The sequence below is a fragment of the Bombus huntii genome, unplaced genomic scaffold, assembly GCF_024542735.1.
Source record: "Bombus huntii isolate Logan2020A unplaced genomic scaffold, iyBomHunt1.1 ctg00000052.1, whole genome shotgun sequence".
In the NCBI taxonomy this organism is placed as follows: Eukaryota; Metazoa; Arthropoda; class Insecta; order Hymenoptera; family Apidae; genus Bombus; species Bombus huntii.
In genome coordinates, this window is record NW_026099316.1 from 1,029,004 (window position 1) to 1,046,765 (window position 17,762).

At 49.2% G+C, this 17,762-nt stretch overlaps 2 protein-coding genes across 2 annotated transcripts; both read left to right on the top strand.

Annotated features, from left to right (window-relative positions):
• The first annotated feature begins 11,444 nt into the window (after positions 1-11,444).
• LOC126875686 (uncharacterized) lies at positions 11,445-15,857 on the top strand. Its single transcript, XM_050638576.1, has 2 exons — positions 11,445-12,567; positions 13,105-15,857. Exons 1-2 carry the CDS (start codon positions 11,445-11,447, stop codon positions 15,855-15,857), a joined length of 3,876 nt encoding a protein of 1,291 aa, XP_050494533.1.
• An 87-nt stretch (positions 15,858-15,944) lies between these two features.
• Positions 15,945-16,979, top strand: LOC126875687 (uncharacterized). The gene has a single exon (XM_050638577.1). It carries the CDS (start codon positions 15,945-15,947, stop codon positions 16,977-16,979), a length of 1,035 nt encoding a protein of 344 aa, XP_050494534.1.
• The last annotated feature ends 783 nt before the right edge of the window (positions 16,980-17,762 follow it).

The following is a 17,762-nucleotide window of genomic DNA, read 5'->3' on the forward strand; positions in this document are numbered from 1 at the left end:
CGCTCTATATTTAACCGGGCATTCCATTATACTTGGCTGTTTCATTCGCTAATTTATCATTTCATCTCGGCTCAGCCGGCTCATCGTCGTTCCATCAGTCGCGTCGATCGAGCGAGCGGAATTTAAATTACCCGTATAATCCTCGAGCGGTATCGCGGCTCGTTAAAATTACACCGACAGATTTATTTGCCGCGCGTTTGGCGGATGGCATGCCGATCGACCCAGCGCGCTCGCATAATTCCAAATTCGAACATCTTGTCGCGTTTTCCACGTTACGTTGAGTCGTCGAGTACGTTACGTCGTGAAATTTGAAATGCGTGGAACGCGCGTATCGCGCGTCCACGTAAGATTTGTGTTTGCCAATCGTAGCCGAACTCGACAGCAAACGCGGCGCTTCGGCGAGAGAAGAAGGGAAAAGAGGATAAAAGGAGAAGAGCGGAAAGAAGAAAATGAAAAAGAAGGGGAGCAAAACGGTGGACGGTTGGGAAATAACAGGCGGCAGAAGCGTGGTCGGCGTCGATCGTCGAGGGTAAAGCGCGAACGGGCTGTCATATTCGCAACAAAGGGCGACAGTCAAAGTGGATCTCGGTGCGGGGCGGCGCAGCTAAGCGTTCGGGTCTGAAAGCACGTTCCAGCCTTTTGATCGCCAGGCTATTTTCTTCCGTGCGGCCTCTTTCATCGTTCCACGCTACGGATTTTCAGCTGAATTTACGCCTGACATCAGCGGTTTCCTCGTTGGTTACTAGTTGGAGTCGTCTGATAGACGAGTAGGTGCGAGGGAGCGACCGGCAATTAACTTAGCAGTCGATTCTAGCCAGTTTCGAAGTTTCGTAACCCGGCACGTTGGATCCGGTCAATCTGTTAGATCCGTGGCAGCCGAGCCGTGGGGCAGACAGGAACGAAAGGCACGTCGACGGGGCTCTCCAGTAATTTCACCGATACGTTCGACCGTCGCGCGATTAAAATCCTCTCGGAGCCCGCCATACAGTTTCTGCTAGTGGCACGAGTGGCCAACTTTACGAGGGGATAACGCTACGTGATACGAAATCGCACGGCCGAAGCTTGCCGTATCCATTCCTTTTCTATTCCGCCCGTTCTGCCTTCTGCTCCCGATCTCCCGCTAATTCGCCTTGTTTCATCGACCGTCTCCAGCGTGGATCGAGGGACATCGGTCCTTAAACTTTTCCCCACGCTGGACAAGGTTTTCTCCTTGATAAGTACCGATTCGTTTCTACTTTGTTCCGATGTTAGCGAAACGGCTCGTTCGTTCCAATAGCAATATTATTGAGCAGTAAAATTCTTCTGCGTGTAAAAGCGGATAAAACAATTTCCCCTAGTATTTGTTTGCAAATAACAGTTTTTAGCATTTCGTTAATAAATATTTCTTGGTAACAGCATCGTATGAAATATATTAGGTTGTCCGAAAAATGTCTTTTTTCGCAAACGTCGTTTTTACAATAAAGCACCTCCGTACAAACGTGAAACCAAATCTGTGAAATGTCTCGGTGTTTATCTCAATAGAACAAAATGGATCGTACGTAATGCGACAAAACGATATAAAGCAAATAACATTGTGCGTCTATTATTTCCTCATAAACAGAAAGAATCTTTTCGGATATCAATCAAACAACTCGTATAGCGTATCTCTTTGAAGAAAACTTGCAAAGGATCGGTTTAACGTCTTAGGTACGATTGAATTTTGTGCGGGGACGTTCCTTCGTAGGGCAGGGTTTGACGCGAACTACGCGTAAACGATACTGCACCGCAATATGTGGCGGATAATGCTGTTCTCTACGCAAGCACATTGGATAATTAAATGTTAATTTTTCTTAAAGGTACGATACATATACGTGAACTTTAATAATTTACTTTAATTATTAATAATACAATTGAGTGTGATATATTTTAAAGCAGGGCAAAGCACATACACCCACGTCACAATTTTCACATTCAAGCGAGCTAGTGCTTTTCAAATTGTTTTTCGTTTTCTATTTTCTAGCGACATTTTTAGGTTAAAAATTGTAAAATATTGTAAGGATGCGGATCGGAATATTAAAAAGAGCATCTAATAATGATATATTTATTTTAACGGAAAGCAATAATTGATATCTGACACTTGTGTATCAAAAATAGACTATATATTTTGCCTGTATGTATTGATAACACTGTTATAAAATATTGCGAGGACAAGAAAAGCGTGAAAAAAGACAAACGAAAACGTGCGTTTAGCTTAAACGGTGACCGAGTACCTCTCCAAGGTCGGTGCTGCTGATATTTAAAGGGGTCCTCTCTAAGGTCGGTGCAGCTGATATATAAAGGGGGTTCTCTCCAAGGTCGGTGCTGCTGATATTTAAAGGGGTCCTCTCTAAGGTCGGTGCAGCTGATATATAAAGGGGGTCCTCTCCAAGGTCGGTGCTGCTGGTATATAAAGGGGGGTCCGATTCCCGGCGGAGCCAGCACCATCCGACATAGACACGTAAACTAGGCAGATCAGTATAGTCGAACATTAACATTCGAAATTTTTTCCAAATCTAGTATACCATGGAGATTTTACAAAAGACAAACGATCGGTTCCGAGAAGGAGTTCCCGTCCGGGTGGTTCGAGTCGAGTCACTTACCACCATGTGGGTTCGTTTGGCTGGATGGCCGAAGATAACCCAAACACTCAATTTGAAGATGATGGAACATCCCGTGGAGTACTTGCCGAAGGCGAAAAGTTTAAGAACAGGCATGCTAGTCGCCGTGCTAGTAGATTTTAAGGAATCTAGCGCTTGGGAAAGAGCCATCCTTTTACAAAGGACCATGACTGGCTACATCGTCTTTCTAATCGATTGGGGGTTAGAGAGCGAGCAATGTCTCGATTCAATACGGCTGCTGCCCCGTAATTTGGCAAAAATGGCACCGTGGGCTAGAAAAATCGTTCTGCCAGGTGTACGAGAACAACCGATCCAAGGGAAGAGACATCGAGTGGCCCAATTCACCATGTTGAGACGGACAGGGAGCCTAGTCAACATCGATCCTTCTCCAGGAGAAGCAATAACTGCAAGGTTGCTGCTGGACCGAGAGCCGGGAGAATCCGCAAGAGATATGGCAGCATACTGGCTGGAGTTGGGATACCTCGATCCCGAATAATCGCTACTATTGCCAGACACTTTTTTTCTAAGTATAATAATTCTTGTATGTATGGTTTTGTATGTATGGTTGTATGTACAGTTTTATGTGGATATTTGTATTTTTTTTATATATATTACTACTGAATTGTATATTCTTAGTCAAGTTTGGTTTTGTATGTCTGGTTTTGTATGTATGGTTTCGTATGTATGATTGTATGTACAGTTTTATGTGGATATTTGTATTTTTCTATATATATTAGTACTGAATTGTATATTCTTAGTCAAGACTGTAGGTGAATAAAAACTAATGAAAGCATAAAAACTTGTTAACTCTCTCTTATCCTTCCTCCTCATTCACACAAGTCCTACAATACTAAATTTAATGTTCAGCTGTACGAATTGCAAGGTACATAATAAAAAAAATAGAATAAAAAGTAAAATAAAATAAAAAAAGGAATAAAAGAAATAAAATAAAATAAAATAAAAAAAAGTTAAATTTAAGATATCTTTTAAACTAATCATTTTGCAAATCAAGTACTTGTATACTCCTCTGTAGAGAATCAAAAACTACGGACCGGATCGTCCATCCAGAAAACGAGAAACCCGAGGAAAAGGAATTGCCCGTGTTGGTGTTAGGTCGCGTCCTCGTCGCTTCGCTTATCGTTGGACACACGCTGATCGAACAACGACGCCTTTTCACGGATCCCTCGTGTTTTTCCTCCCTTTTGGTTTCGTGACCCACGGAGAAAGACGCCGAGCAACGCGAATCTCGACGCGTGGCATAACGTTGTTTCGTCGGCCCGGCCTTTGACGCTGGTCGCGGAAGCGAATCGATACCTCGTCGATCGACGCGTGGTGGCGATACGCGTTGCTCTCGTCCCCCTGAGACGCGCAATTAAGAACGACGATCGAAGAACGACGGAGTATCGACGGACGAGGGGGCGGATGAATTCGTTGGATATCGTGGAGCCGGCGATTATCGCTGCCCGATTAATAACTGCGACCCTCTTCTCCGGATTTCGTAGGTTACGACGTTTAGTCGCGATATTAACGTACCTCCAAAGATTACAGGCGTAAGCCTGCTTCGATCGCTTTATCGCGAATCTTCTTACGATCTCCATCGACCGCACCCCTGCGATATTTAATCGCACGGGGGACGAGGATCGTACGAGTGCTCCTCTTTCCCTTACTTCATGACCGATCTCCCTTGAGCGATACTCGACGTCGTTGGAGTCAAGTACCTTCGGCTTTGTATCAAAGTCGGCCTTCGCGTCGGTCCGTGTCGCGGCATTTTCCATTCTGAAGGGATTCTTCGTTTCACATCGTCACGTCCTACGAAGCGTTATATGGTCGTAAGAACGACGAAACCAAGATCCAACCTTTTTATACTTATTCGTATCTAGATCTCGAGTCGGTTATTAATCGTCCGGCGGCACACAGCGCTGTTATCTCCGAATCGAGAGAGCAACGTCGAAAGAAACGGCGCAGCCGGCCGTTCTCACTTTACTCGCTCGCTCCAAGAATCCCGTGGCTCTCTTTTTCGTCCGCGGTCACCCTTTGTCCGTGAATTGGCATTAAGCCGCACCCCGATCTGTGCGCAGATCGTTTTCCACTGCGAACACTGTAAAGGGCAATTGTACGTCGAGTCGTACGCGGAAGCCTTTATCCCGCGGGTTACATTATCGCAGCCCGTGGTTTCCGTATACTCGCCCTATAGCGAGCCGCGTTAATTCCAATTTATTCGCCCTTTCGAAACGTTGCTCGAAACTTGATCCGTCTTACGTTCGCCAGTCCGTATCCTCGATACGAGAGATCGATCGACGTATTCCACGTATTCGTCTCTTTTAAGCCGCCAAAGTAGCCCCGCCAAAGTAGCGCCAAAGCCCCGATCCCTTATCATTTAATGTATATCCTATGTTTTATCGTTCTTGCATTGTTTTGTTCCTCGACGTTGCACTAATCGGAGCAGGTGCAAAGTGTTGGATAATCGATTCGAGACAATGGGATCTCGAGCGACAGGCGTCGTAAACCCAAGGACAACCATGCCCGGACAGTGTTACGGTTACGAGCGCGAAGTCTTTTAATCGTCTTTCGCTCGTAATATGGGATCGTACGCGCGTATTACGCCGATCCCGACACCGATCTCGATCGATCGCGAGATCGCCAAATTAACGCTTAAAGCGACCTTCCAATCGCTACGTTCGGATCGCGTCGTCGGCGCAGATACCGCAGTCGAGGTTGACTCCTCCTCCTTCGCTCGGCTCGTCGTTTCTTGCTGGATCGCGAGAGAAAAGGGCTGATATCCTCTGAAACGCGCGACGCGAAATCGAGTTGGACCTCGTCGCGTTCTACGTATATCGACGATCCGTCAGAGAAGAACATCGGGAATCCTCGATCGCACTCTCTCGAGCCGTCAAGCCACTCACACCCGCTTTTCGCTCGACGCGCTACCCAGAGAAAAAAACGAAAATAGAGGTAACCGATCGAGCGCGTTTGCGCTTACGCCAACGAGGAGAACGAACGAATAAATTAACGTTTCGAAGACAACTGGACGAAGACAATGGAACGAAGAGAGTCATCGGGATGTTTGAAACGCTGCGAGGATCTCTGAACTATTTCGCTTCTAACGAGTGAAAGGAAAGGAGAAGAAGCTTGCGCGCTAACTAGACGAGAGAAACAATTGGAACTTTCACGCTAAATAGGAAACGATTTTGCCTAGAATCGCAAACGAACATCGTTTCGATCCTTTAACGGGGGTTGTATCGATCGCGCGACCTGACACCTGCGATTTCAATGGCGAGAAACGAGAAGAGTTGGCGCAACTGCTCCACGAAATTTTCATAATTCTCGTTTCCAGCGTCTAGATACGCGCGACGGTGCACAACGAAGCGTGCAGGAAGAGAGCCGACAGACGGAATCGCGCCCCCCTTCCGTTTCGAAATACAGCGGGGGCGGTAGAAACGTAACAGCGAGGCAGAAACTGTCGACGAACTCGCGAAAGATCGCATCTGAGTTTTTCGACGAGCGACGCCTCTCTCTCTCTCTTTCTTTCTCTTCGCTTGGATTTTACGATGCGCCCGCGCCCGCTTCTCTCTGTCTATCGAGAGAAGCGAGGGCAGAGAGACCGCGCTAAGTCACCTGTAATTTCCGGCCGAGAAGTAGCGGGTGGCGCCGTCCATCTTCCGCGAACAGCTTCTTAAGTCTTCTTGACCGTGGCGAGACTTTTCGGACCGCTGGTTGCTTATTTACGATGACTATCGAACTCGTTAACGCTCCGAGCACACCGTACACGCCACTCGAATTCCAAATGGCCGCTCTCCGCGGAGCAAGTTAAGCTTCATCGAGCCCGATTGAACTTTGTAGTCGCTCGTGCTCGTCTTTCGTAGCCTGTCTCTCGCATTGGGTAAATACCGCCCTTGCGATCTCTTTCCTTCTCCCGTGTACGCGGCTACGCGATAAATTTGATATTTCGTAGTAGAGCAGCGCCGATCGCGAACAGTAGCGAAGCTTTATCGCTTGCGAATGAACATCGTCTAATATTTCGGCGTAATACGGTGGCAAGATTTTTCGGCTTATGCGTTCGTAGTGGCGCTAATATTCGACGGAAGAAGGAGATGAGACGGATCTAGCACTTGCCAGCTTATTCGACCAATTCGAATCGTATCCGACAAAGGAGATGACCATCGCAATCGACTCCCCGAAAGATACGCAGATGGGAGAAGGCCGAACCCAGTTCTTTACGTTCTTTCGTCTTTAAACGAAAGTTGTCTGAAAGTGATTAGGTTTCTCGTCGTTTAAAGATTCGAGACCCCTCGCTAGAAAAACGAATTGAACGCGAATGACACCGTTCGAAAGATTCGTCTTTACGAGGCAAGAAACGCCTGGCGTCGGTTTACAAAGATATCGAACTGGGTCAATTATCGTCGGTGTGTCCAGAGGAGCGAAGATATTTACCGGGCGAGCTGGGTCGATCGCTCGGTTCAATAAAATTGTCGTTAAGGGAGAGATAGCAAGGTGTAGGCGAGTCGGTGACGTGGCACATAGCCAGTCGGTGTGTTACTACGAAATTACGAAGCAATTTCGCAGGAAATATATTGGGAAATGATTTCGACGCCGACATCGAAAGTATCTATTACACGACTAACGTTACCGTTACACGAGACCAAGCTTGTACGGATTATAACGAAGAGGTTGATGTCGCGTTGAGCCTGTATCGTCGGACACCTGCCACGAGCAGATTGACGTAAGCAGGCCAACGTCGATTATAGGAGATTTTATTATCGGCGGTCACACAGATTTTCCTACGAATCGTCGGTCTCGTATTTGCGATTTCGTAGGTATCCTGCCGAGGAGGACAGCCAATTTAAGGACAAGCATATTGGCTTCGAATCGAGGCGAGAATTCGTTCGGCCCGAATTTGCTTCGAATTTGCTTCGAATTTGCTTCGAATTCGCTTCGACGATGATTTTCTATCAAATTATTCGTGTCGTTCGTATTCGAGTTCCTTTCCCGACGTTCCGCGCAGCGAAATTGAAAGGGACGATCTGAAAAAAGCAGAGTAAACTGGAGTAGCTTTGACCTGTATACCAGGTCCAAAAAGTAATTTAAACGTTTCGGTATAGTTACATGTTTAATTAAGGAACGGTTAACCGGAAAATCTTTGTAATTGAAAAGCATTGAATTCCGAGTAAAGTTGGCGAGCAGATTTCAGCTCGTTGATGGGTCTTAAACGAGGTCGAAAATTCCACTAACGGCTATCTTGGAACACTCGATGAAAAGGATCCGTGGAGTAATGATTTTCCACAAACTTTATTCGGCGTGTCCCTCGTACACGATGACGTAAAGCGACCAACCATAGTGATCAACTCAAATACGGCGGAAGAAGAGAAAGAAAAAGAAAAGTATCGTGAAGAAAAGGTAATACCATCGTAACCGTCGTAAATCGTTGGCAGTTGTCGCGTGTCGATGGTACGTTGATCGGGTCGGTTGTACGCGAAAGCTCTTTATCGACGAACTCGATAAAACTTTCACATCCGGCGATCGCTAAGCAATTTAAGTTTAGCGGAAAATCCATTTCTCTGGCGAAGAAAAGAGTGCGAGCTAGCGGCGCGTGGATAATATTAACTAATTTATATCCCGGGATTTAATAACCTGGCGACGTTGGGCCGGAGTACAGAGGCTCTCAATTACAGTCGGAACAGCGTCGTTAATACAAAAGGAGGCTCTTACGGTCGATAGATGGCGGCCCTTATCGTTGGCTCTCTGCCATCAGCAGGTTTCAGCGACGCTGCCTCGACATATCGATACAATCCCCCATTGGGTGAAACGACAGCGGGCTGGCTGCTGGTTTTTCGCTACGGTCGGACCCGCGCTCCCTGTCGCGAAATGCTTTTGCGTCACGATGGTTTCGCGTCGGTTGTTTGCGCGCCGTTTCGTTACATTCCTATGACTATAATGCTTGGTTACGAGTCGAAAATCGTTTCGTTTCCCGCTGATCTTTGCACGAGTACGAATTTTTCTATTTTTCGACAGTGGATTTTTTTTACAAGTTTCTATACGCGAACATTCGTTGATTTATGCAACGTCGTATACGTATTGTCGTTGCTTGCACGCTGGTTTGCTGAACAGCGTGACGTTTTTTCCATCGCTGGAATCGCACAGACGCGTAAAGCGAAGGCCACCTTGGTATTAGGTATTCTCTTTGAGAAACGTGCAAGCAGAATAGGAGAAAAACGGCACGAGACGCGTTGCAAGGCGCGCGTTGATATACTTGTACGTATAGCCAGAAGCGGAAGGAGTTTTCGCGGAGACTCGAGTTTCCAAGACTGACCGTGGCACTCGCCGCGTCTATTTCGCAGGATCGTTTTATTTTAGAAAAACCGGTCTCGCCGTTCTCTCCAGTCGGCGCCCGTAACTTTTCGTAAACTATGTTGCCAAATTGCTGGCGAAGAGATGGAAACACGGGCGGCTGGATAGCGCGGTCCACGGGTAAATTTTGTAAGAAATAAATTTATTAACAGGAGTCGGCCAGATTTCTTCCGCGCACCGATTCTGCGTCGCCAGTGCGAATTTCCGCGAAATTTTTCACGCGTGTGTATAAAAGGACGACACAGGATGAAACCGGGCCGCGTATTTCGCGTAACGTTATTTGCTCGCCGTAGGGTACTTGCAAACAAACGCGTATTTGCCCGTCCATTACATTCGTTTGGCAACAACGTTGCCGTTGCCGTTCTTTCCACCCCCCCCCCCCATCATCAGCGCAAGGTTTTTCACGTGTTTATCACTGGCGATCTACGTTCCGCGTTGATTAATTTTTCAGCAGAAATTCAGCGACCGTTCCGAGGCAGGCCACTCGAATATTCGCTGGTTTAGCTCGGGCGAACGCCGAAGATTCGTTTCTGCCGAGCTGCAACGGCAAACAGGTCGTTAAGCCTTTAAGTTCAGGCCTTGAGTGTACAGAGCAAACTCACGGCTGTTCGCTCGCCGCGCGTTCCAATGGCAACGACGATCGGCAACGCAGCGATTAGGCATCGCGACAACGCGCGCCGAAACTTGGATCGGCCAGACCAACCACTGCGAAAGAAATTCTCTTTCCGTAGGATTCTCGAGAGGGGTCGGATTTCGATCGCAATCGCTATCCCAAATTGCGCGTCACTGGTTTACAAACGGTTCGAACGTAACAGCAGCTAGCTGTAAAATCGACGACTTGAAATCCGCTGGGGCGTCGAGGGGCATGCCTCGACGTCCCCAAAGGCTAATTAGTTTATTTTCGCACGACGGTGGGGCGATGCCCCGGTTAGCGAAACTCCCTTTCCGAATCGTTGATCAGTGTACGTAATATTATACGACGGGTTATTTACCGAGGTTACGACGCTCGCTCGATCGCAGTAGCTTCGGCGCACGCGAGCATCGCGACGCTCGGGGCTCGGGGCTCGTGGCTCGCGTGCCGCTCAAATTAATCAACAGTCAACCTTTTGATCTTTCTTCTCGCGTCCCGATGCATTCGCCGATATTAAAATCGGAAAATTTCCATTTCCATCCGCTTTCCGCGGCTCCACCAACTTTATTAATGTCTCGTGTTACAAACCGTTCGTCCGATTTGCTCTACCATCGAATCCCTCTTTCATCTATCTCTTCGAATTCGACGCTGAATTTGTATTTTCATGCGGATTACGCGGTCCAGGGAATTTTGGTCGTTCCGGTTTTTACTTATTAATTGGAATTTAGGAATGTTACGACGCCTAAAGCATCTGCTCGCCAGCCCGCGCGACCGGACAACAACCGACCTGCGTAACGGCACTTCGATCCTCAATAAACCTAAGGACCCACCATAACTTTCATTTCCCTGCATTGTTTCGCCATATGTCTTCAATCCGATTGTCTTGAAGAATTGCAAGCCAAAATATGCTCGAAACACAGTCGGTTTTAGAGGTGTCCTTGGGTTCATTAGTCGCCTTTAAAACACGGAGAAAGCGGGTATGCACCCATTAGGAAAACCCGAATAGCCCTGTAATAAAACAGGCTAGGTTTTCTCATACACACAGTCATTTACGCACCACGATGGTAGAAGACTCCCTACTCATCCCTTCGAGCAGTAGTGCAGCATGACCAATCGACACCGCGGTTCGTTACCCTCACTTTTCCTAACGAAAGTGGGACCAACGAATCCGCGTTCTTTATGCACAGGGGCACACCCACACCGAACTTTCTTCCGTATTAAACAAAAGAGCGACAAACGGTCTACCAGCTAACGCCTAACGCGACAGTCTCCCAACTAACGCCTAACGCGACGGTCTCCCAACTAACGCCTAACGCGACGGTCTACCAACTAACGCCTAACGCGGCAGTCTGCACATAGCGCGAGAGTCGCATTCTTCACGCAAATCTTTTGTAACTAAGTGCTTGGAAATATATACTTTATAATACTGTGAATCCCAGTGTTATACCAACTCAATCACCCCTCATTATCTCAAAGGAAATCAGGGGGTCGATCAATTCGTGGTGTCGATTGTTATAATCGTAACGGGGATTTACGACCCCCGTTGACGACTCTCCTCGCGAGTACGTCTCCCCGCGATTGGTCGAATTTACATGGTCCTTCGAGCCGGATCTCGTGCCACCAAAAAGTGCACTGACCAGTGACTATACAGTGTCGCGTGAGATCCAAGTTCCAACCACTTAGTCAACTGAGCAAGGGAACCGCCATCGGAGAGAAGCACCTCCGTCGCGCAGCATCTACACGAGCCCACGCCGCATCGTAACGATTAGCAACAGAATCCCAGATCAACGTCCATTTGATCAAGGTAAGGGCGTTCATTATCAAAATCAAACATGGCCCAAGCTGAATCAATCAGCACGTTACGGCGGAGACGAGGCGTCCTAGCCCGTCGACTTGCAACCATAAGGCGCGAACTCGATGAGTACGAAGCGTCTGGGAAGGCAAACAGAATCTTCCTAGCATCTTGCCGCAGCTCGTTCGATGAGCTTTGGAGGAGGATACTCGAGGTTCAAGAAGAGTTAGGTGTGGTAGATGAGGGGGAAGATGCGCGGGTAGATTCGTTATCGCAAGAGCATCGGGAGCTTGACATGCGGTTCCGAGAGCTCTTTGAGCAAATATCAGCAACAACCCCGTCGACTACAACAAGAGGTGAGACGTGCCGGAAACCAGAGCCGACCACCGTTCCAGAGGTCCGCGTGCCCCAATTCGACGGTGCCCTCGAGAATTGGACCTATTTCTACGACACGTTCACATCCATAGTGGACCTTAACGAAGGTTTGACGAATGTCCAAAAGTTCCAGCATCTACGCTCATCTATAACTGGACGGGCCGCACAGAGTATCCAGTCATTAGAACTCACAGAGGCCAACTATTCCATCGCGCTTGATACACTGAAGGACAAGTTCAATTGCCCCCTCCAAATCTGCATGCGCCATTGGAATCTGATGCGTAATTATCCGGAAATCAAAAGGGAAACTCCAGAGGCCCTAGAGGATTTGTTGGAAACCATCAGCGTAAATCTAAAGGCGCTCGAACATCTAAAGGAGCCCGTCACTTCAAACATAGCGATGATCGAATTGATCGCGTCGAAGTTGCCCGCGTCCAGCCTGCGTAAATGGCAACGCACACTGCCCCGCCAAAAGGTGCCATCCTATCAGCATCTGATAGACTTTCTCAAAACACGGGCGAACGGGACTCAATTCCTCTCTAAAGAGAAGGAATCAAAAGGGTCAACACACAAACACCGCAGTCAGCGAACAACCATACCGCATGGGCGAACCCTTGCTACAACCAGCAGAACGGTGGTGTGTCCGACCTGCAACGGACATCACGAGATCAGACACTGCAAAATATTCAAGGCCAAATCAGCGACCAAACGTTTTCAAATCGTGAAGAAGGCATCGTTGTGCATAAATTGCCTAGGCACAGGACATTCGCCGACACAGTGTACATCGGGTTCGTGTCGTATCTGCGGTCACCGACACCATACGTATCTACACCGCGAAAAAACCCAGGTAGATTCATGGTCGTCGAGCGGTCGATCTTCGAGCGGTCGATCGTCGAGCGGTCGATCGTCGAGCGGTCGGTCGGCAAGCGGTTGGTCGCCGAGCAGTCGGTCGTCGGACAGTCGCGCATCGAGCGGTCGGTCGTCGGGCAGTCGCGCACCGAGCGGTCGATCGTCGGGCAGTCGTTCATCACACAAGCGAGCCTCCACCGAACAATCCCCATCGGGATCATCGAAGTCGCGGTCGTCCCACAAATCGAGGCGAACATCCGATACTTCACGGAAGCATACATCTTCGGTTCCAAGAGGTACGAAAGAGCATTCCTCGTACGAGTCACGCTCAGCCCGGATCCGGAACACCACCCCAACCTCTTCATCCAAGTCCCAACCGGGGCAAAACTGACTGTCCGAGACTACGACAGCAAGGGGGATCGGACTAACAAACACATCTCCCCACACCCCTCTGCATCATGATCTGTTGGCCACAGCACAGATCAAGGTTTTGAACAAACAGGCACAACCAATCCGAGCCCGAGCCTTACTCGACACTGGGTCGAGCATGAACTTCATGACCGACAGGCTCGCGAACTCCCTCGGTATAAGGCAAAGGAGATGTGCGATCCAGATCGGAGCCCTCGACAATTTGAGCACCACGGCAAAACGTTACACCACGGCCACCATCACGTCGACGGACGGCGAGTACAAGAAGACATTGAGATTTCTTGTTATCCCGGCCATATCGATCCTCGTACCAAGCGAGCCCATCGATCCCTCGAGTCTGGGATTACCCAGAAATATTCATCTAGCCGATCCACAATTCCATTGCCCAGCCCCGATCGATGTTTTACTTAGTACCGGATCAACATTCGCGTCGCTGTGCATCGGGCAGGTCAATCTGGCACAACCAGGCGAACCTGAACTACGTCTACAAAAAACACGCTTCGGCTGGGTAATCGGGGGGAGTCCCACGTCCCAAACCGCGATAAATACGTTCCACGCAACCACAACGGCTCTGCAAGAGGACCTCGCACGGTTTTGGGAGATCGACGAGGGACAGGCCACTACTCATCTTTCGGAATCGGAACGACTATGTGAAGAACATTTCCGAAACCATGTCCGACGAACCAAGGAAGGCAGATACATCGTTGCATTACCGTTCAACGAAAAGCTTTCCTCACTAGGGTCATCGAAGGCCACTGCAATGAGCAGGCTCGCCTCTCTTCATCGCCGATTCCAACGCGACAAACAATATGAAACCGCGTATAGTGCTGTGATTCAAGAATATTTAGACTTGGGTCACATGACAAAGATCAACACGGATCACGCCACCGACCACGGATATTATTTACCACATCACGGCGTGACCAAGGAATCGAGCGACACCACCAAGCTACGGGTTGTGTTCGACGGCTCAGCTTCAAGTACCACGGGAGTGTCTCTAAACGACGCCCTTCATACGGGTCCGAAATTACAAGAAGACCTGAGGAACATCCTATTGAGATTCCGGTCATTTCAATATGTCCTTACCGGCGACATCGAGAAGATGTACCGCCAATTCCTCCTACGTCCAGAAGATCGTCCCCACCAAAAGATTCTGTGGCGTGCCGACAACGGAGAGATCGAAACTTACCGACTCAACACCGTAACGTTCGGTCTATCCGCAGCCCCGTATCTGGCCATCCGATGTCTCAAACAGTTGGCAGAGGACGAGGGACCTCGATTTCCGAGAGCAGCGCAGATCCTACGGCGAGACTTCTATGTCGACGATGCGTTGACCGGAGCCGATACGAAGGACGAAGCCCTATCAATCAGGAATGATCTCACGAGATTACTTAAGCTAGCCGGTCTAAATATCCGCAAATGGGCCTCAAACGATCGGGATCTGCTGAGAGGGCTACCTGAGGAAGACACCAAGCAGAAATTACATCTCGGTGAGTCATCCACGTTAAAAACACTCGGCGTCTTTTGGGATTCAGCCGACGATACCATACTATATTCGGTCAAGACGAACAGTGACACTTCCCGAATCACAAAGCGATCAATCAGCTCAGTCATCGCACAAATATATGATCCACTAGGATTGCTCGCGCCGGTAATCGTTCGAGCAAAAATGATTTTGCAACAAGTCTGGACATTGAAGGTAGATTGGGACGAATCCCTTCCGTCAGACGTACACACAGCATGGATCAAATACCACACCCAATTGCCGTTGTTAAATGCGGTAAGGTTCCCTCGGAAGACCATCCTAGAATCCGCAACGAAAATTGAGCTCCACGGATTCTGTGACGCTAGCGAAAGGGCATATGGGGCGTGCGTCTACGTGCGGACGACTGACCGAAAGAACAATATTTGGACTCGACTCCTCACGGCGCGGTCGAAGGTAGCGCCGCTCAAATCGCTCTCCATACCACGTCTCGAATTAAGTGGGGCACTTATTTTGACGTCCTTGATTTCGTCAATACAACAGGCCCTGACGACCAAGATATCGCGGATAGTCTACTGGACTGACTCCACCATCGTACTCCATTGGATCAGGTCTTCGCCGCACACCTTGAAAACATTTGTGGCGAATCGAGTCGCTGAGATACAGACCAAGACCAATATCTCCGACTGGCGTCATGTGCCTACCGACGATAATCCAGCGGATCTCATCTCCCGAGGCCAGACGCCCAAGGAATTCCTATGTCCGTCCATTTGGAAAAACGGGCCAAGGTGGCTCCTGCAAAGCGAAAGCTATTGGCCGGTTTGGAGCCCGATACCGGTAGTCGACCTCCCGGAGCAAAAGAAGACGATCTGTCTGAGGACGAGTGTTAACGACAACACTCTCCTCCATCGCTACTCGTCTTGGCCAAGACTAATAAGAATCGTCGCCCGGTGTCTTCGATGGAGACATAAGCAACACCGAACTGCCCATCTCACCACAGACGAACTGACCGCAGCGCACAACAGGCTAATAAAAATCTTACAATCCCAGCATTTCGCGCCTGAAATTCGGATCCTCCAAAAAAATCGAAGCGAGGACGTTGGAGGGAAACTACAGCCATTAAACCCCTTCCTCGACGAAGATGGGCTACTCCGGGTAGGAGGGCGACTAACCAACTCCGCCATACCCTTCAGCCAAAAACACCCGATCATCCTACCGAAATCCCCGGTGACAGAGCTAATTATAGAACAAGAGCACCGGAACAATCATCACACAGGGACCCAAGCTACCCTATACGCGATGAGACTGCGCTATTGACCGATCGACGGCCGTAGCCAGGTATGGCGCACTCTCAGAAGGTGCGTCCGCTGCTGCAGAGCCAACCCTCCACCAGTGGAATACTTGATGGGTGATTTGCCAGAGGCGCGTATTACCGAATCGCGGCCGTTCAGGAACGTCGGAATCGACTACTGCGGCCCATTCTACATCAAGGAGAGGAGGGACCGCAACCGACGTAAAATCAAGACGTACGCCGCCATATTCGTTTGTCTGGCGACAAAGGCGGTCCACATAGAGTTAGTCAGCGACCTAACCACCGACGCCTTCTTGGCCGCGCTACGCCGTTTCATCTCGCGGCGAGGATACTGCGCAACGATCCTCACCGACAACGGCACCAATTTCGTCGGGGCTAATCGGGAGCTGCAAGAACTCCGGACCCTATTGCAGTCCGACGACCACCAGGATAGGGTACAGAATTTTCTCGCCGACCGACAAATACAATGGCGTTTTAATCCTCCGAACTCACCACATTTTGGCGGCTTATGGGAAGCCGCAGTTAAATCGTTCAAACGCCATCTCATCCGCGTGGTCGGCACGGAGCTCCTGACCTTTGAACACCTCAACACCCTTGTGATCGAAATTGAGGCCATTCTCAATTCACGCCCACTGACTCCCATCTCATCCGATCCGAAAGATCCCCCTGTCCTCACTCCCGGTCATTTTCTAATCGGTGATACCCTAACCAGTTTACGGGAGCGTGATTTCAGGACAGTTCCATCAGGACGGCTATCCAGTTGGCAGCGCATTCACCAGATTAAGCAGCACTTCTGGAGCCGATGGTATCGAGAATACCTAAACGAGTTAACCCGCCGCAGCAAATGGGACAAGGGCAAACACAACATTCATGAAGGCACCGTAGTAATCCTCAGGGAGGACAACGTGCCCTCTATGCAGTGGCCTTTGGGCCGCGTAATCAAGGTCCATCCAGGAGCCGACGGAATCATCCGGACCGCTACCGTGCAGACGGCAACAAGCATCCTGGACCGCGGCGTCAAAAGACTGGTCCCCTTACCCATCCACCCAGATCCAGACGAGGCCGAACGCCCACACGGAGCGAAGGAGGTCACCAACGACACACCAGACTCCACAGCCAGAATTTGATCGGTGCCCTCTCAACGGGGGGAGGATGTTACGACGCCTAAAACATCTGCTCGCCAGCCCGCGCGACCGGACAACAACCGACCTGCGTAACGGCACTTCGACCCTCAATAAACCTAAGGACCCACCATAACTTTCATTTCCCTGCATTGTTTCGCCATATGTCTTCAATCCGATTGTCTTGAAGAATTGCAAGCCAAAATATGCTCGAAACACAGTCGGTTTTAGAGGTGTCCTTGGGTTTATTAGTCGCCTTTAAAACGCGGAGAAAGCGGGTATGCACCCATTAGGAAAACCCGAATAGCCCTGTAATAAAACAGGCTAGGTTTTCTCATACACACAGTCATTTACGCACCACGATGGTAGAAGACTCCCTACTCATCCCTTCGAGCAGTAGTGCAGCATGACCAATCGACACCGCGGTTCGTTACCCTCACTTTTCCTAACGAAAGTGGGACCAACGAATCCGCGTTCTTTATGCACAGGGGCACACCCACACCGAACTTTCTTCCGTATTAAACAAAAGAGCGACAAACGGTCTACCAGCTAACGCCTAACGCGACAGTCTCCCAACTAACGCCTAACGCGACGGTCTCCCAACTAACGCCTAACGCGACGGTCTACCAACTAACGCCTAACGCGGCAGTCTGCACATAGCGCGAGAGTCGCATTCTTCACGCAAATCTTTTGTAACTAAGTGCTTGGAAATATATACTTTATAATACTGTGAATCCCAGTGTTATACCAACTCAATCACCCCTCATTTTCTCAAAGGAAATCAGGGGA

Excerpts from the sequence above, each read along its gene's own strand:
- LOC126875686 (XM_050638576.1), top strand. The coding sequence starts at position 11,445 with ATGGCCCAAGCTGAATCAATCAGCACGTTACGGCGGAGACGAGGCGTC. Across the intron at positions 12,568-13,104 it reads GCCGACACAGTGTACATCGG|CACAGATCAAGGTTTTGAAC; the intron begins GTTCGTGTCGTA and ends TGTTGGCCACAG.
- LOC126875687 (XM_050638577.1), top strand. The coding sequence starts at position 15,945 with ATGGGTGATTTGCCAGAGGCGCGTATTACCGAATCGCGGCCGTTCAGG.